At 41.9% G+C, this 17,590-nt stretch overlaps 1 protein-coding gene across 1 annotated transcript in view; it reads right to left on the reverse strand.

The window, feature by feature from the left end:
• The window catches only part of USH2A (usherin), a 390,721-nt gene that overhangs the window by 14,846 nt on the left and 358,285 nt on the right, over window positions 1-17,590 (reverse strand). The window contains exons 61-63 of the mRNA XM_074166292.1: window positions 13,479-13,706; window positions 11,163-12,679; window positions 9,826-10,147 (exon numbers count right to left, since the gene is read on the reverse strand). Of these exons, the coding sequence (XP_074022393.1) occupies window positions 9,826-10,147; window positions 11,163-12,679; window positions 13,479-13,706 (2,067 nt within the window). The remainder of the gene's footprint in view (window positions 1-9,825; window positions 10,148-11,162; window positions 12,680-13,478; window positions 13,707-17,590) is intronic.

The following is a 17,590-nucleotide window of genomic DNA, read 5'->3' on the forward strand; positions in this document are numbered from 1 at the left end:
CGGGGTGCTCCCAGTGCTGCCCTTGGGGCTGTTTCACTGTGCATGAACACGATGAAACCCAGGTTGACTGGGCAGAGTACAAGCAAGGAGGAGCAGCCACAGTTACCCAGCCCTTCCCCAGGGAGGTGAGGGGAAGCTGAGGTTGCGGTCCATCCCCCAGGCACTACATGCCTGTTCCTCTTGAAAAAAGGCCAAGGTCACAGCCACATGCATGTGGGCCTGACAGACAGGCATGCTCTGAGGTTGCCTTCTAGACAGACGCCAGCTACTCAGCCCTGCCAAGACACGTTTCCAGCAGAAAACCTCTAGGTGTCTGTGAAACTCACTAATGCCAGATTCTGAGACAGTTGTGACAGCTGAACAGGACTTCTGAGGACCTAAATTCTGGATTTACACTGACCTAAGCTGGATTCCCTTAACTCCCTCTGCTTCTGCTCAACCATCTGTAAAAGGATGGATGGGTATAAAAATATTTCCCTTTTGAGAATTGCGGTCCAAGTAAATCCTAGTCAGTGTTTGGAAATTCAGAGCAGTAAGTGCTCAGAACTGACTGCAGATGGAGATGCTGATATTTAGCCACTTCTTTGCATGAAGAAATGGGACAGCATGGCAACAGAAGGCACGATGAGGAGTGCCTGTTAAAATCAGAGGTTTGGTTACATCTCCTCAAAAAGCCACCACAAAACAGTCACGGATGAAAGCTGTTGCCTGGCTAGCCTGGTTAAACTCAAATTTCACAGTTTGGACTTTTGTAAAAAGCTGTTTGGGCTCACAAATGTTCCTTCTAAACTGTGATATAATCATCACCAAAAAATATTTAACTGTATACACACAGAAATCTAAAGAGCTTAATAGGCAGCAGTATTACCTGCTGCTTATAATGTAAGAAGATTATAAAAGAGCAGACAGGAACGTGGGGCAAACAAGAAGCAATCAGATTTCAGGGATGTATTGAATAGCAAAACACAGATAGCAGAAAGCCAGCAAAATTTATAAATTGACTTTCTGAATATACTAACTGCAAAAGCATTAAGTCTGACATCATGGTGCATGGCTCAGCACCCTGCCAAAAGACGTGATGCTCTTAATGGCTGCACTGTCCCCAGAAAGCCAGGAGAGGGCTCTGAAAACAGCCACGCTGATTACTATTTAAAATGCTTTATCAATCTGGCCCCTGGCCCAGACTGCACTTTGAAGTGGAGCCAGAGAGGGTGGGGGGGGAACCTCTCCAGAGACCGTATATTTGGAGGACTGAAGAATTCCAGTTACAGGTAACTAAGCTTGTTTTTTATCATCATAAATGAGCCTTCACAGATCTCTGCTCCTGGAAGAAATCGGTGGTCAGCCATTGCTCAAAACGATCACAGGACAACCTAAAGGTTCATTGGCACAGCAAGAAGGGGCAAGACATATGAGGAGCAGGAAGGGAAGTGCTGAGAAGATGGCCACAGCCTTAGCATGGTGAGCCCAGCCTGTTTGAGTTTCGTAAAGCTCACTAACGACTCCTCCCATAAAGGGCAACAAAGTCACAATGGCCATCAGGCACAGATGCCAAAAAAACCCATGGTATTGTATATGCTGACAGTGGAAGAAGCCCATCAGACGAGGCCCATTAATGAAACCCATTATTCCATCCCTGCACCACGCAGGTTCATCTGCAGGAACGCTCTTGAAAACCCAGGTCCTTACCAAGGAAGTTATGTTTTAAACTAAAAGAGAAGGTTTTCTTTCATCAAATTGAGACCATATGTGAAGATATTTACTCCATACAGGGGGTATAAAGGGAATTGAGGGAAACAGCTGGTGATATGCTTCTACAGCTCCTCCAAAGCTGCAGCACAAGAAAAGCACTAGAAGAAGAAAAGCCATGATAAAGCAGGTGAGGGCTATGAAGAAGACGCCGTGATGAAAAAGAGAAGGTGTAGAAGTTGCCAAATAAAGCCCTCAAATTAACCCCCCTCAAAGGACAAAGTCCAGGATTGAGGCAGAAAACACAGGGACCAACCAGGAAGTCCCCAAGTGGGAATCCTCTGCCCTCCTACAAAGGGAAGCCTCAGGCAGCCAACAGCCTACGAAGAATGAGAAACTCTCCCTTACCAGAGAGATCTCCTTCACTTCTGCTGAAGTGTGGCAAGGCAGCAGCAGGCAGTAGGGTGGACTGGCTGCCAGTAGCTTGCCTGTCTGAAGGCAGCAGTCGTGAGCTCCTGCTGACTTCCCAGGCCAGAGAGAGCTAGGATCTTCTGCTTTGCATGAAGGCCAGATGCTGCTCACTCTTCCTGCTTGCAGGAAACCAGCAGAAAGAGGAGTGAGCCAAACAGCTGACTACTGACCAGCAGCGATTCCTGGCTCCCACTACATCCTAGAGGCACTGTGCATCGTCCCGCTTCGCACTGCAGTTGATGTGCAGTTAAGCGGCAGCTGTGAGAGACAAGATCCCAGCTCTGTACGTGCAAGCAGCAGCTTGCACAGAGCTCCTCCAGGTACCCAGAAAACAGCCTTTTTCCTTAAAAAAAGTCTCATTAATAAATCACTACCTACCTTCGGCTTTGAGCACTGCTTAGAGCTGTAGGGCAATTAAGTAGTGCTGTAGTTTCTGGGGAACAAGGTCAGACCAAGGCACCCCTTTCACACGTGCACATAACTCTTTACTCCTGTGTGTAAGAGTCAGGTATGACTTGGGTCTCTGCCCTTAGGGTATCCACAGACTACACACACCTGTGACAGCTGGTCTTTCCTAAAAGGATTCAATGCTGGCACTACTTGGCGCATGCCAGGAGAGACAAACGGTAGCAGAGAGGAGTTTGTACCACACTTCTCTTTCTAGAATTGTTTCATGGAGGTCACAAAGACACAGCACTACTTTGAGACTTGGCTTTGGATTTCTTGACTAAATTTTTTTCAATTTCTAACCCCATACTTACATAAATGCAGAGTTTTCACAGTGTAATTCTTTTCCAAGATAGCAAGAAATTTTACGGGTACATAAGATATGACATCATTAAGTTCAGAAACACAGCACCCAATTTTTAGTTGTGTTTGAAGAGCAGTCTACAAGAAAGTTGAAGAGGCCATAATCTTGGCTAGTTAAAACTAGAGGAACCATCAGTTGCAGCACCCTTCGCAAGTCTTTCTTCTCATTGGAACTGACCGGCGTGCAGCCTGGGTAATTTTGAGTTACTTATGCAACATCAGCACAGCTCAGAACACAAAGCTTGTCTACCGAAATCTAGCATTCAGCATTAGGATAATGCATGCGCATCTGGGCACTGCAGCATCAGGCAGGCATTGGCAAAGTAGAAAGTTTCAAAAGTGGTTGCAGTCTACAGGAGACATTGCAAAGGCAAGGGAAAGAAAATATCATGTCCACCAGGGGCACAAAAAGGTAGTGAACAAATGTGTGCTTTCTGCCCATCCTCAGATCCATACTTCTCCCTCTTCAACATTCAGTTAGCATCCTTAGGGAGGCCATAAACATATAATGGGATAGATTTTAGATCCAGGCTTCTAGCACTGTGATAATTTGAGCCTCTTAACATTGCTATTCATCTTCACTGTTGAAATACTAATAATAAAAGTACTAAACTCATTCTGGGGAAGGGAAAGTCAACAGGCAAACACTTTGTGACTTAAACAAAATTACTAAATTCTAAAGGAAGCTCATTTCATATAGCACAGTATAACACCAGTAATTAATGAGAGATGTAAACAGGTTTAACTCTAAAAGGTAGAAAATTAAATAATTTGTTTCCTATGGGTATATAATGAGATAGTTACCAAGTCCCCATGAGAGCGATAAGCAGATATTAAAAGGTCTTTCCAATACCTGTAATGGCTAAGGGCAACAGCTAATTCAATAGATTCGATCAAAATCACCACTTCTTTCTCCGCTTCTGATTTATTACTTTGGCTGTACCTAGTCATCACTCATTTTAGTTTGCTTTTCAGCAGTCATAAATTATGCCTCATAAATAAAAAGATACAATCAAGGAAATCATATCAAGTCATCTACAGCCCTGGAGTATATTTTCCCCTGGTACTCACACTAATGTCGTTTTAAAGGATAGCTTGCCGTGGTTTTGAAAATGTCAGAATGACAATTTACCGAGATGTGTCTTGCGAGAGTGGTGCTGTAACAGTCTCACTGGTAATTTTGGAAGCCGACAAATCCAGTCTAATATCCGTATTTAATTAAATGAACAAAAAATCAAGATTTGTTGCATCAATGCACTGTTTAAGCACTTGAATTTAGCATGGTGTTGACAACAGAAACATAGTGCCTGAAGTGGGGCTTCATAAAAGAAATCTTTTGGTTTCAAATGGCCCTTCTACCTACTGTGTACCCTCTACCAGGGGAAAGGAAGCATCTTGTTCTCCGAAAGGGTATTTGGAGTAGGTATCACCATTACATCAGTGAAACAATATAGCCATGTCTGCTTTACTCCAGAAATGGAGGTCAAGCTTGGTAGCCTAATGCAGGTCTAGTATGAGAAACTCTCTTCACTTGGGAGCAGGGAGCACAATGAACCCTGTACGAAAAAACACTCTTCCAAACAAAATGAAGAAGGAATAACAAGCAAAGAGTGCAAAAAACCTTAAATTTTATTTTATCTCACTACTTTGTAGTGCATCTTTCTGTCAGGGAGACGGGAAGAAATGGTGAATTAAAATGATGAAAAGGAGCCTGATATAAGGGATATTACAAATGAGTGGCTATCCATCACTGGCCAGTCAGAAAACCAGTTTCACCCCATTTTAAGCTGCAGAAGTCACTGAGCTGTTTGTCAGTAACTAAGCAGCAGAAACTGGAGCTCAGCCAACAATTTGACAGACAGGCTGGTAAACCAAGTGTCATTCTTCTCATCTCTGAAAGTGACCGAGAGGGCTGACATATTCTGCACCCATGTAGTTGGTCCTTCTTTACTCTTCATAACTTTGCACCCATTTTTTTTTCTTTATCTCTCCAAAGTCAGGATATGATTTGTTTTCTCTTTGAGAGTCCAAGATGGAAGACCCAAAACATATTTCCCATGGTGTATCTCAGGGTATTTACTAGAGCCTTCTCTTGGCTGCAGTAACTGGAGTGTGAGCAGTGCACTTCACAAGCAAGAGGGATGCTGTGCCTCCCTCAGCAGTTGGAGGCAGACAGCTTCAGCTCTGCAGACCCTGTCTTGGTGAGCTGGATAGTCCTCCTAGAGAATAAACCCCTGCAGGGGGGCATAAAACTTTCTGAAAAGGTACAATCCTACTTTTCTGTCTTTTACACGTTCCATGAATGGAACTAAGGATGTGTTCTAAACCAAGAAGACAGTAAGCCATTAATCTAAAGAAGCACTCTTAAGTATACAATCAAGCACAATAGTGGGGGAGTCACATTGCACTTGCATGTAAACCATACCATATTCTGACAGCTATGCTTTACAGAATAGCACTGAATGCCAGAAGTCTCTGTTCAAAAGGGCCTTCCCTTAGCTGAGAAAAGCAGGTCTGACTCCATAGGTTGCTATATGGTAACATTGCACACCATCCTCAGTAATTCCCAAGAAGGACCTACACACTCTGTTTTAGAAATATTCCAGGAATCAAAAGATTACACTTGCAAACTCATTAGGCCTCGTGAGTTATAAAATTTGTTTAAGTCAGGTTTTTTTTTTTCAGGAGACCATGCAATTACATCTATTTAATACAGCTGAGGATCTCAGGCAGCATTCCAACAAAAACCTAAAAGGCCAGATGCTCTATAAAATGCAAATATCTAAAAATATGAATAGATTAATAGAGGGAATTTCAAACATCTAAGTAATTCTTTCTGAGTATGGAACAGTAGGCACGTTACTGCCTCTTAAAAACCCATTGGAACCTAGGAGGTGCTAATATGCTTATGCAGATCTGGCCCTGAAAGAATAAAAGTGCTTCCTTGAATGATTGTGACCTAGGCATTTAGGGGTCATAGTCCCTTTGGCCAGCATGAGCTTCTAAAGTCACTTCATCATTCTGAAAGTGCAACTTTTGCACGTAGTCTTACAAGCCCTAAATATTCAGCTGAGGTTTCCAGCAAAAAAAAACCCAAACCCAACATCAAACTCCAAAATCCTGAATTCAGATCCAAAGAAGCTGTCAGGGTTCATTGAACTAAATCTCAATAGCTCCAAAAATGCTGGAGAGACTCCCATCACAGCCCTTTGATTTTATCTGCATTCTGCTGGAGGAAATTCAGTTGCATTTAAAGTTTTATGTCCAGCAAACAAGCCTCAAATGCAGAGACAGCAGAATCAATATCCAGTTTAAGTGAAATATAAATCTGGGTTTCATCAGCATAATAGCAAAAGCCAAGCCCTATACTTATGAATAACTTGTCTCACAGGCAAGGTATAAATTGTCAACAATGGTGTGGCTCAGAATAGATCCCAGAGGACTTCCTGCAAGTGACATGAGCAGAAGACAAACACGTGCATGCAAAAGCCTCTCATGGTGAAATAAATGGCCACCAGCAAAAAAAACCAAAAATGATTTAGGGTCCCAGTATTCAGCTCAGCCTGGCTATGGAGCAGAAGCGAGATAAAAAGCAAAGTCTTGAATACAGCACAGTAAACCACAGGAATATGGTCAAGAGGCTTTCTTTGTTATCTGTCACTGATAGATCGTTAAAAACTTTTGCTCAAGAAAGTCTCTGTGGTATCAACTTCCAAAAAACCCAGCTTCTGACTGAGATAACTGAAAGTTGGTGCAACTGAGAATATCCCACAGCCAATGTCTACAACTTCCAATTTGAGAAGTTTTTCTTTATCTAAGAAAGATTCCCTACTATTATGTAGGGCTCAAATCTGCTACAATCCTTGCTATCTAGTCAGCCCCATCTGCAATTGAATTCACATTCTTCACAGATCCTGTCCAAAGTAGCAAGGACAGCTGGTCTAACAAGAGTTCTACTGTAAGGAAACTACAGTAAACGGAGAGCAGACTTCACACTGTTGTGGCCAATAAATGGGCCCTACACAGGCACTAAAGGAAATCTGGGAGAAAGAAATCGAAACCTTAATATTTGTACATAGTAGGACTTAAAACACAAAAAGTTCACCCTAAACACACTGTTTCCAGGAAAGGTTTAACAGCTCTCATTACAAGAGAAGTGACAACTGGAAGATATACCCTCGTATATTTAAAGTGCAATAAATTTTCAGGCTCTGACTAATTATAATTTTTGCTTTGGAAAGTATTACTGTAGCATCTCCTGTACTACTAGGTTCAAGAAGACGTCATTAAGTAACCAAAGGAAATCAAGTAACGTGGACCTGCAATCAGCAATAAGCAGTCAGCTCACAGATGCTTGTCGTTTCCTTTAGCACAAAGCCAACAGACACACTTTTCACACTGGCTGTTACCTTGCAGACATGCTGCCAATCCAGAAACACCTAAATGAAAAAAGAGGTTTGTGATTGTCAAGCAGAGAAGAAAGACTTTGTGAAGACTGCAGTGACTACACTTTTCTAGCATCCTAGGCTCTCTTTTCAATAGTTTTATAATTGTCCCTTCAGAATTCTTTTCTTACTCAAATTAGAGCTGCTGGAACTGATGTATGAAGAAAGCCACTGCACTCCTCCCTCCAGGCCCTGAGACTCTGGCAGTGATGGAGCAAGAGTCAAGGGACACAAGCTGAAACAAGGGAATTAGATGTAAAGAAAAGTAAGAGATATGTTGCCAGAAATTGGAACAGGGTGCTCACACAGGATGTACAATCTCCGTCCTCGGAGATGCAAGGATGGAGAACTTGATCCAAAGCTCAACTGGACACAGCACTGAGCAGCTTACTTTATCCGGACCTGCTTCAAGCTGGGAGTTAGGCTAGATGCCTTCTGGATGTCTCTTCCAACCTACATGACTCGGTGAGTCTACGACACATGGACGTATAGCAGTTGGATAGACTGATGTGATAAAGCAACTTCTTAGATTTATTTCTTCATGGTTTCTGGCTACAAAAAAGAACGCAACAGTAGCAGTGGAGCAGAGCTACCAAAGAACCTGAACTGTACAGTTTGCTCTTGTCAAATTTGCAGATGACACCAAACTGGAGGGCACGAGTTGGTATGTTGAAGGGCAGGTCTGCCATTCAGAAGGGCCTAGAGGAATGGGTCATCAGGAGCTTTATGAATTTCAGCAAGACAAATGTGAAGTCTTGCTCCTGGGAAGGAACAAGTCCTTGAAGCATTACAGGGTAGGGACTGACCAACTAGCGAGCACCTCTGCTGAAAAGGACCTAGACGTCTTAGCAGACAGAATGCTGAACATGAGCCAGCAGTGTAATCTGGCAGCAAAGATGGCCAACAGCATCTTGAGCTATTTAACAGGAGCATAGCCAGAGAATTAAAGGAAGTGATTACATGCCTTTACTTAGCCTTTGTTCCGTTTTGGCCCCTGAATACGAGAAAGATATTGATGAATTGGAGCAAGTTCACTGGAGAGCCATCAAGGTAATCAGCGGGTTGGAGAACAGGGCCTATGAGGAGAAGCTGTGGGACTGGGGTTTGTTCAGCCTGGGGAAGAGATGGCTTTGGAAGGACTTGATTGCAGTCCCCCAGCACCCACCTACATGCTAACAAGATGGTGGGTCCAGGTTTCTCACAGCAGTATGGGGGCGGGGGAAGGGACAAGAGCAAACAGGTAAAAATTCAAGCAAAAGAGGTTCAGACTGAACATAACAAAAAAACTTTTTCACAATAAGGACAGTCAAGCAGTGGAGCAGACTGCCTCAAGAGGTTATGCAATCTCCCTCCCTGGAGGTTTTCAAGATGCAACTGAATAAAGCCCTGTGCAACCTCATCTGACCTCTTATTTGACCCTGCTTTGAGCAGGAAGTTGGACTGCATGGCCTCCTGAGAGCCCTTCCAACCTGAATTACATACAGAACCAGTAGTGAGGCTTACTGGTCTCCTGTTCAGTGGCAAATAAGCGTGCCTATTCATAGACAGCATCATATTCAAAAATCAACCTCACCCTGCTACAATACTATATCCACTTACTTTTAGAAAGAAAAAATTCAAGGCTGTTTTTTTAGTAATGGTCTAATCTCCACTAACTCATATGAAAACTTGGGAAAGACTTCAGATGGTTATAAATAGCAACGTTCTAAGTTCATATGCTGAAATCAAGTAAAGCCCTACATTATCACTAGTACTGTATGACCAAAAAAAAGATGCTATAACTTGTAACGTTAACATAGAAAACAATTACAGGTGAAAGAATGGCAGAAATGGTCTCCTTGCTTTATCTCAGCCTCATAAGAAAAACAATAGTAAAAATACCTATGTGCATGAGAAGTGACACCAACCATCAACAGCAAATTAACTTTTGAACAACCCATGGAAACTGCTTGTGCTCCTAACATCTAATTTAAAGAGAAAACAACCCCAGCCCCTCTTGATGTAAACTACTATAAGATCATAAAGTAAAAATTAATTCATAATGGGTTGGGGAGGATAGAAAAAGAAAGAAACACTAATGAAATGAAGCTGCCTTTTAAGTACTAGAATTTCACACTATTCATAACATAAAAGCCTTACAAAAGCTCTGGAGGGTACACAAACATTTAACATACAAGAAACAGGCACTTATGATTAAGCTAAAGAAAAATGAATGCTGGATGGATATATTGCTTCTGCAAAATTATTTTCAGTTTCTCAACTATTTAAAATACATTAACAATAATCATTCAGGTATCACAATACTATTAACATTAGAAACAAGATGTGTATATTCATTGTAAGTGCAAAGTGAAGTTTTCAAAGTGTACTGAAATCATAATCAGAGCTGCTAAATAGCTTTGATTCCCACCTGGTATTCATATTCTGTGTAAGGCAGCAACTTATCATCTTTGAAGGAGGTTGAAGAACCATTGTAAACAAGTGCGAGATCTAAGCTCATGTGGGCTTGAGTCGTTCGCCTTCTGTAAAGTTCATAGTACAAAATCTTCCCATTTGGCTGCTGTGGGCCAGTCCACAGGACGGAAGAAGTTGGCTGGAAGTCCCCGGCTGTCGTCCGTATCTCTATGAGAGGGGCAGGCTGCACCGCTGGGGGAGCCTCCAGCGTCTGTACAGATGCCCACTCACTAGAGGCACAACCCAGCTCTGTGCAAGCTTGGAGCTGTACTTCATACCTTTGGGAACACAATTCAGGAATGAAGTGACTAAAACAGTGCAAATACAAATACAGACTGCATGAGATCTGGGGGATTTCTTAATTTCTCTTGGTCTTTGGCATTTTTTAACATGAAAACAATTTTTATCAACATACAGATTACATGCTATACCTTAGGAAGCAAAAAAGGAAGAACGCTGTCTTCTGTGTTTTCATTTGTTGGTTTGTTTGTGTTGCTTTTTTTTTTTCAGAACAGAGTTAACATCTACAGGAGTCAAGTGATCAAAATAATTTTGATTTTGATGATATGGATCAAAAAGGTGATTCATTGTAGGAGATAATTTGGATATAATTTGAGACCTACAGAGCTTCACTCTATTACTCTTCTCTCTTTGGATTTAGATTAGTTATATGTAAATAGTAGACAGACTTATCAACCATGTAACACACACAAATTATGCATGCACAAATATATAAAGAAAGGTCAGGTAAATAATCGAGAATGAGTGGGGAAGATATTATTTCAGTATCAAGTGTGCTCCTTCTGTAGCAGAGTCCAGTACCCTCTCTTAAGTTTTAGCTTTCACTTAAACACAAGTCACTTGTCTTCAACTCAAGGGTGAGAGCAGGTTCATCATGTGACTCCATTAATCTTAGCTCAGCCACACCATGAATGGGCTGGCTAACAGGTCTTTGCTCTCCCCACCCCAAACTTTGTCAACTAAAGCCCTATTTATTCTTGAATGCAAATGTCTTGTGAAAGATATACAAATACAAGATTGCAGGTTTTGGAGTCTATAGCAGAATGCTGAATTACCCCTTGTACCAATTACTACCTAAGTCAACCCTACGCACTTCATCAAGATGATGGCGTTAGTATAAATTATAAAAACATCCTGGTTTTATCATGTGCTTTTTAAGAAACAAAACTCCATAGGTCTGACTATCTGTCTAAACAAGATGGTTGAACTGTCTGCCAGCCTACTGAACCACCTTGCGGCATTTATTCAACAAACAAGGTCTTCCAGACTTACCTAGTGTAGGGTTGTAGCTCTGCCACTATGTATGACCGTCTCAGAAAGGAAACATGAGATGCATCAAAGTCCACAGTTTTCCTTCCTGTTTCAGCAGGCTTGTGGATCGAGATTGTGTAATTTCTAATGTCACCATTTACTTTGATAGGAGGATCCCAGGCCACCAAAATCTCCTTTGAGGACCATGCCTGCAACCTAGGAGGCAACATCCCAGACGGAGCAGAGGGGTTGGTTTTTATCTGAGCTGATGGGCTGGTCACGCTCCCTTGACTGTTATTTGCGGTGACAGTGTAGCTGTACTCCATGCCTGGCATTAGGGTGAAATCAAGAAACCGAGTTTCCAGACCTGAGTAAACAAGTACACCATCCCTCCTTAGCTCGTAACTCGTGACTTTACCATTGGGGTTAGCTGGAAGTTTCCACGTGATTTCAATTGACTCTGAGCCCATGACAAGCAGCCTGGGAGCTTCCATATTTAATGGTGGAGCCTCCATGGTCATCACTGACTGGGATATGCTAGCTGTGCAGCCCCCTGCAGTACAGGCAACCAACACAAAATCATACTGAGTGTAAGGCTGAAGGTTAGAAACCAACATTTGCAACCTTTTGCCAGGATGATACTCTTCATTGTTTAATTTCAATATGTACTTGGTGATATCTCCATTTTGTATCTTGGGAGGTGTCCAGGATGCATTAATTTGAGTGGCACTGACAGCCTGCAGAGATGGTGGATCCACTAAGGCAGGAGCTGCTTCTGGCGTCCGTATTGCAGCTGGTTCACTGGTAGAGCAGCCTCCCATCGTACAGGCAACTATCGCATAGTTGTACATTGAATAGGGCAGTAAGTCTTCATCTGTGTAGTCGAAAGTAGCAGCATCGAAGCTGAAAGGATAGAGAACATCATTCTTTAGCAGCCTGTATGACTGAAGAATACCATTGGGCTGTGCCGGGGAGGCCCACGAGATGAGCACTTTACGGGGGTTAACTGACGCCAAGGATAACCTGGGGGCAGCGAGACCTTTTGGGGCAGTTTGACTAGTCTTTGCCACTGTCCAGGAGCTGTCAGCGTAGCCTGCTGCATTCCAGGTGCGTATTTTATATTCATACCTAGTCCATGGCTGTAAACCTTTATCATTATACATGAATGTATTACTTCCAGTGTTATATTCTGTGAAAACAATTTTCTCATCTTCTATTGTTGCTCTGTACCCTGCAGCATTTTCTTTTGTGCATCTGTGAATAACTTCATAGCGAATTATTTTTCCATTTGGATTAATTGGCTGCAACCAGCTCAGTTCAACATTGGTAGCATTCACTGCCTGGATTACAGGTGCCATCTGAGACACTGGGGGTGCTTCATCTGTTCGGACCAGCTGGGGTGAAGAACGAGTGCAGCCTGCAGCATTGCAAGCCTCCAGTACGAGGGTATAGAGAGTGTACGGCTCAAGGCGCCTGAAGAGGAACTGGCGAGATAAACCACTGTACTCCAGGTTGTCATCGCTGAAAATATTGTAGGTCTGGGGAAAAGAAAGAAAGGAAGGGAGGAAGGGAAAGATGGAAGGAAGAAAGGAAGGAAAAGATAGAAGAAAAAAAGGAAGGAAGAAAGGAAGGAAGGAAAAAAGAAAGAAAGGAAGAAAAGGCAGGGAGGGAAGAAAAGGTAGGGAGGGAAGAAAGAACAGAAGACAGGATAAAAGGAAAAAAGGGTAAGGACTATTAACCAATGATTCAGAAACTTACTTCTTTACCACTAACAATCACCACACAAACAGATCATTGATACAAAAAGAATGTTTTGATCCAATTTTCATTATTTTTTTTTTTCATTTTGGATGCAGTAATAAATCACTTAGTGACAGTTTTCATTATATTTGTTTGTTATCAACTTTCATTGCGAGGCTCTCAAGGGCTAGCACAAAGCTTGCAGACCAACTCCAGAGAAAATCACTTAAGAAAAAAATTTCCAAATAAAACCCTCTAGTTGCAAACCTTGCAGGTAAAGATTTACACTCAAATGAAACCATTGAGCTAAAAGAAGTCCCAAATTTCAGAACAACCTTCTGTCAAACCCAAGTTTTCTAGAAACACATTTCGTTCACTGTAAATGAACAGTTACAGTCATGGAGTATCACAGGAATGCTAATACTCATTTGAATATAACCACAAGCAGAGAGCACTCACAGAGTGCCTTGTGCTTACATAGGACTTCTGTCTTATAATGCATTTGATCGAGTCCTTTTCAGCAAATAATGTTTTAATTTGATATTCAGCATTTCCCTTCTCTTTTTTGGTCAAGTGAAGTGTCAAGATGAAGATTACCTTAATCATGCCATTGGGCTGGGAGGGCTCTGACCATTTTAGCAGCAGAGCCCTGCCGTTTTCTTTCTTTTCCACAGTGAAGTTGCTCAGGCCACTGGGTGAAGCTTCCAACGTGCGCACAGATGTCCAGGGGCTTGAAACCTGCCCAGCATTGTTTACAGCTACGACATGAATATGATACGTTGTGAAAGGTTTCAATCCAAATAAATGAGCCTGATGCTTTGTTCCCTGAAGCAAGAATACAGATGTTTGAGTTAGTTAAAAAAGTAATCAGCATCTGTGGTTTATGTCACTTGGAAAATGAGGTCTCAGCTCTGGGTCACTTCTGACCGCTTTGCAGAATACCCCATCTGGTTACCAGGATGTTTTTGGTGGGTTTCCACAGCTGAACCTCAAAAAGAAACTCTTACTCTTAAAAAATAGCTCTCATGGAGAGAGACTGTCTTAATGGAGCTGACTCCTGGCAAGTCCTGCACAGTCCAAAACTCAGCTAGCAAACAACTCGCATTTCCTTCAGCATGTATTCAACCTTTGCTCAGTAAGGATCGAGTGCCTGGTAGTCTGAGGGATTCAAGCACATGTAAAACCCATGGTATATGAGTGATGCCAGCCTCTACAGAATCCTTACACATCTTGTGTGCAGAAGTGACATTCAATAGGCATGCTGTCCTGTTCTACCTACTTAAGACCATTGTAATCTGGATAGACAACAGCGTTTCCGAGAGCACAGTTTCATTTTCTGACTTAAAAGCAAGAGGGATGGGTGGAAAAGAGAGTGAGGAAGGGAGGGAATAAACTGGTTTCTATGTTCCTGCTCTACAAAGATGTCACTTGAGACATCTTCACAAGGTAAGACAATTGTGGGGTAACCCATTGCCTTATCTGTTTCTCCAGGTTGGAGGAAGCAGCCATACTGCTGATGGGGACACAGACAGGGGAGCTAGATCCTCCCTGGAGCCAGACCTTCAGCTTGTACTGGTGGAAAGAGGCTAGGAGCACAGCTGCCCATGAATCCTGCTGGGCTCTGCCAGGGCTGGAAGGGCTGGGGCTGACCTGCCACCATGCCAGACCACAGCCCAGCAGAGGGGCATCCGGGTGGATGCAGACCAAAGGACATCAGCCACAGCCAGAAGGGGCCACTTTGCAGCTCAGGGCTTTATCCAGCTCACCTCAAACAGCATCTGACACAGACCCGAAACAGCTCGGATAAGAGGCAAAGCGAACTTCAGCACAAATTCAGACCTAGGCAGGAAGGCAATACAGCTGTAGGATTATTCTGAATAGCCATGAAAGAAAAGGTGGCTAACAAAGAACATTTTTCAGTAGGAGACTGTTCAGATTTGTCTCATCAGTGGAGCAAGGAAGAAAGGAGTTCTTCCACCAATATATTTAATCTCATTTTTAATTGCACTTTTGCATTAATTTTATAGATCTCAAGAAGGGGTGTGTAGGAATTCAGTTTCCTTCATGTGGCAGAAACAGCTGAAGTCAATTTCCCTGTTTCAGTGAGTCATATTAAGTTGTTAAATGCTAACGCTTCCAATTGTTTAATATTTAAACATTTGTTAAGCTATCAGACTCAGAAACAAATTTTAAAGAAATATTAATTTCTTTTTTTAAATATTAAAAGTTAGATCATAAATATTTAAATAGTTATTTCCTCACAACAATGAGTTAGTCTTTTAGATAAATATAGCACAGCATTTGAATGACCATTATGAATATTAAATCTGAAGATGCCACAAGTACAGATTATAAACATACTTTTCTGATAAATGATTCCTTTTTCTGTTAAACAGGGCAAACACTAGCAAGATTAATAATGCAAAAAAGTATAATTCTTTGTTAGGAATTCCCGGTCATCACTGCCAAAAAAGCATAAGCTCAAATGCAAATAGCAATCACCTCGAACAGATTATATATAAAAAAGCTCTGGCTGCTGTGGGACATTTAGAGATATCTTTTGTCATAAGAAACATGGAAAGCATGTGGGCTATAAAGCAAAAACATATGTATATTGTCAATAGCAGCACCTGTTCAATTACAGTTTATTTCAGTATGGAGAATTTAGTTCAGCCCCTAGATGGCAATACTATCAAACACTTTTTGTAACATGAGTACTTAATGATTAACAACATGCGTTCAGTCATCCAACATACTCAAGGCAGCCATTAAAAAAATAACAAAACTGATTTCATTATAGATTCTTTTAATAAACATTTATGGCTTAGATCCTTGAAAGTGGAAGCGTTCAAACTGCCACAGCCAAAAACCTATACAGCCAAATGCAAAATTATGAACTGCAGGTTAAAGAACAGAGCTCAAATTGAAGTTCATGCTTAGCATAAAAATCTGGCATCAGAAATTATGTTGGCACAAAACATGATTAAAATTAGCTTTACAATTGGATGTAGTCTATATTAATAGTTTTTATGAGGACAGTTATCTATTAGATTTTCAAAACAGAACTTTTAAAAGCCTAAAATTTACATTCCATGGTTCGGGGGTGGGGATGGGAGGAAGGGAGCACACAACATTAAATTACTGCCTCTGAATCGCTACACAGAGGCTCTTGGAAGGTACAAACACATTATTACAAACACCATACAAAAAGCAATGGCTCTGCTTTCTCATCAGCTGCATCATCAGTGTGGGCTTTTGTGACAGCAAAGCTACAAAACACTAGATTTATTTTTTTAAACAGAAAACTGGTGTATTTTTCATCACCCTTTACCGTTTTCCCACTAAACCCCAAGATTTAATTATTTACAATCCTCACCACACTTTGAAATGAAACAAGGATGGAGGGATTTCCTTGCCTGCAGTTCATCATGTTCTCTGGAGACTGCTAAACCATTCCTTCCAGGGATGACTTTTATCCCTGGCTCCTGCAGATACTTCTTGAAGAGCAAATGGTTTACATGTATTTTTGTTTTGTTTGGTTTTGAAGTAAGCTCAAGGGACATACTCCCAGAATACAGAGTCACATTTTCTCTCCTTGCACTGCTGCCATTGCCATTTGTGAATTTGCTCAGCTCAAAGGCCGATGCTGAAAAGAGTATGGATGGCAGTCTCAGTGATTCATTTTAAAAATTTTAATAATTACTTAATGTCCTCCCATGACATTTTCAGCCTAGAAATACTGTCCTGTTGGAATGGTCAAATATAAAGAGCAAAATACACCTTGCAAAGGACAGCATTGTAACCTTTGGCTTCAGCAGACGACGACACAGCCTTAAACAGGCGCAGGATGAAAATCATTGCCTGGAATATTCTCCCAGTCTTTGTCTGCAAAGCCATGAACTCATATATCCCATGTTTACACAGTGCTAACAGGCCAGATTTCATTCACCATTAAAAGTAAACCAACAAAATAAAATTTTAATGTGCACATTAAGATGTTCGTAGACTGACTGACCATGAAATCGGATGGACTACAAGCCCATGCCCTCCTTTCTCTGTCTCCTACTGCGAAGCATTCTCACTCATTCAGTCATTAAGAATAATCCAGCAAACATTTAAGTGCGTGCACTCTCAAATTCCTCCTATAAGGCCTGTCCTCTCAGTGTAAACACTGAATAGAAACAGACACCTGAGGCAAGCTGTGAGGAGCCACCGTGATCTGATCCCTGCCCTGCAGCCCAGAGCCCAACCTTTGACATGGCCCTTGCTTTTGGCAGCCCGGTCCCCTTCCCTTGGGCAGCAGTGGCAGGACCACCACTGCTCCAGGCAGGACTTGCACCTTTGGTTTTGCTGTCTAAAACGCTTACCGCACTGCCAGGGGCAGCACAGGCTGTGAACGGCAACAAATACCCTCCTCGGCTAATTCCACTCTTCTAACTGTAAATTAGGATAAAAGTTATTTAAAATAAAACCTTGTTTTAACACATTTTTCAAAACACAAAATGAGAGAACATGAATCATGAATAATGTATCCGTCAAGATTTGCTTCAGATTGCCTTTTTTGTTTGTTTATTTTTTAATTCATGAGCACAGAAGTCACTTAAAGTCTGGAAACAAATTAGCATAGTCTTTCATGCTGTTCAAAGGCAGTGGCATCCATAATGCAAGGTGCCTGCCTTCCTCCCTACCTCTTGGTCCTCCTCCCAGGC

The sequence above is a fragment of the Numenius arquata genome, chromosome 2, assembly GCF_964106895.1.
Source record: "Numenius arquata chromosome 2, bNumArq3.hap1.1, whole genome shotgun sequence".
Lineage (NCBI taxonomy): Eukaryota > Metazoa > Chordata > Aves > Charadriiformes > Scolopacidae > Numenius > Numenius arquata.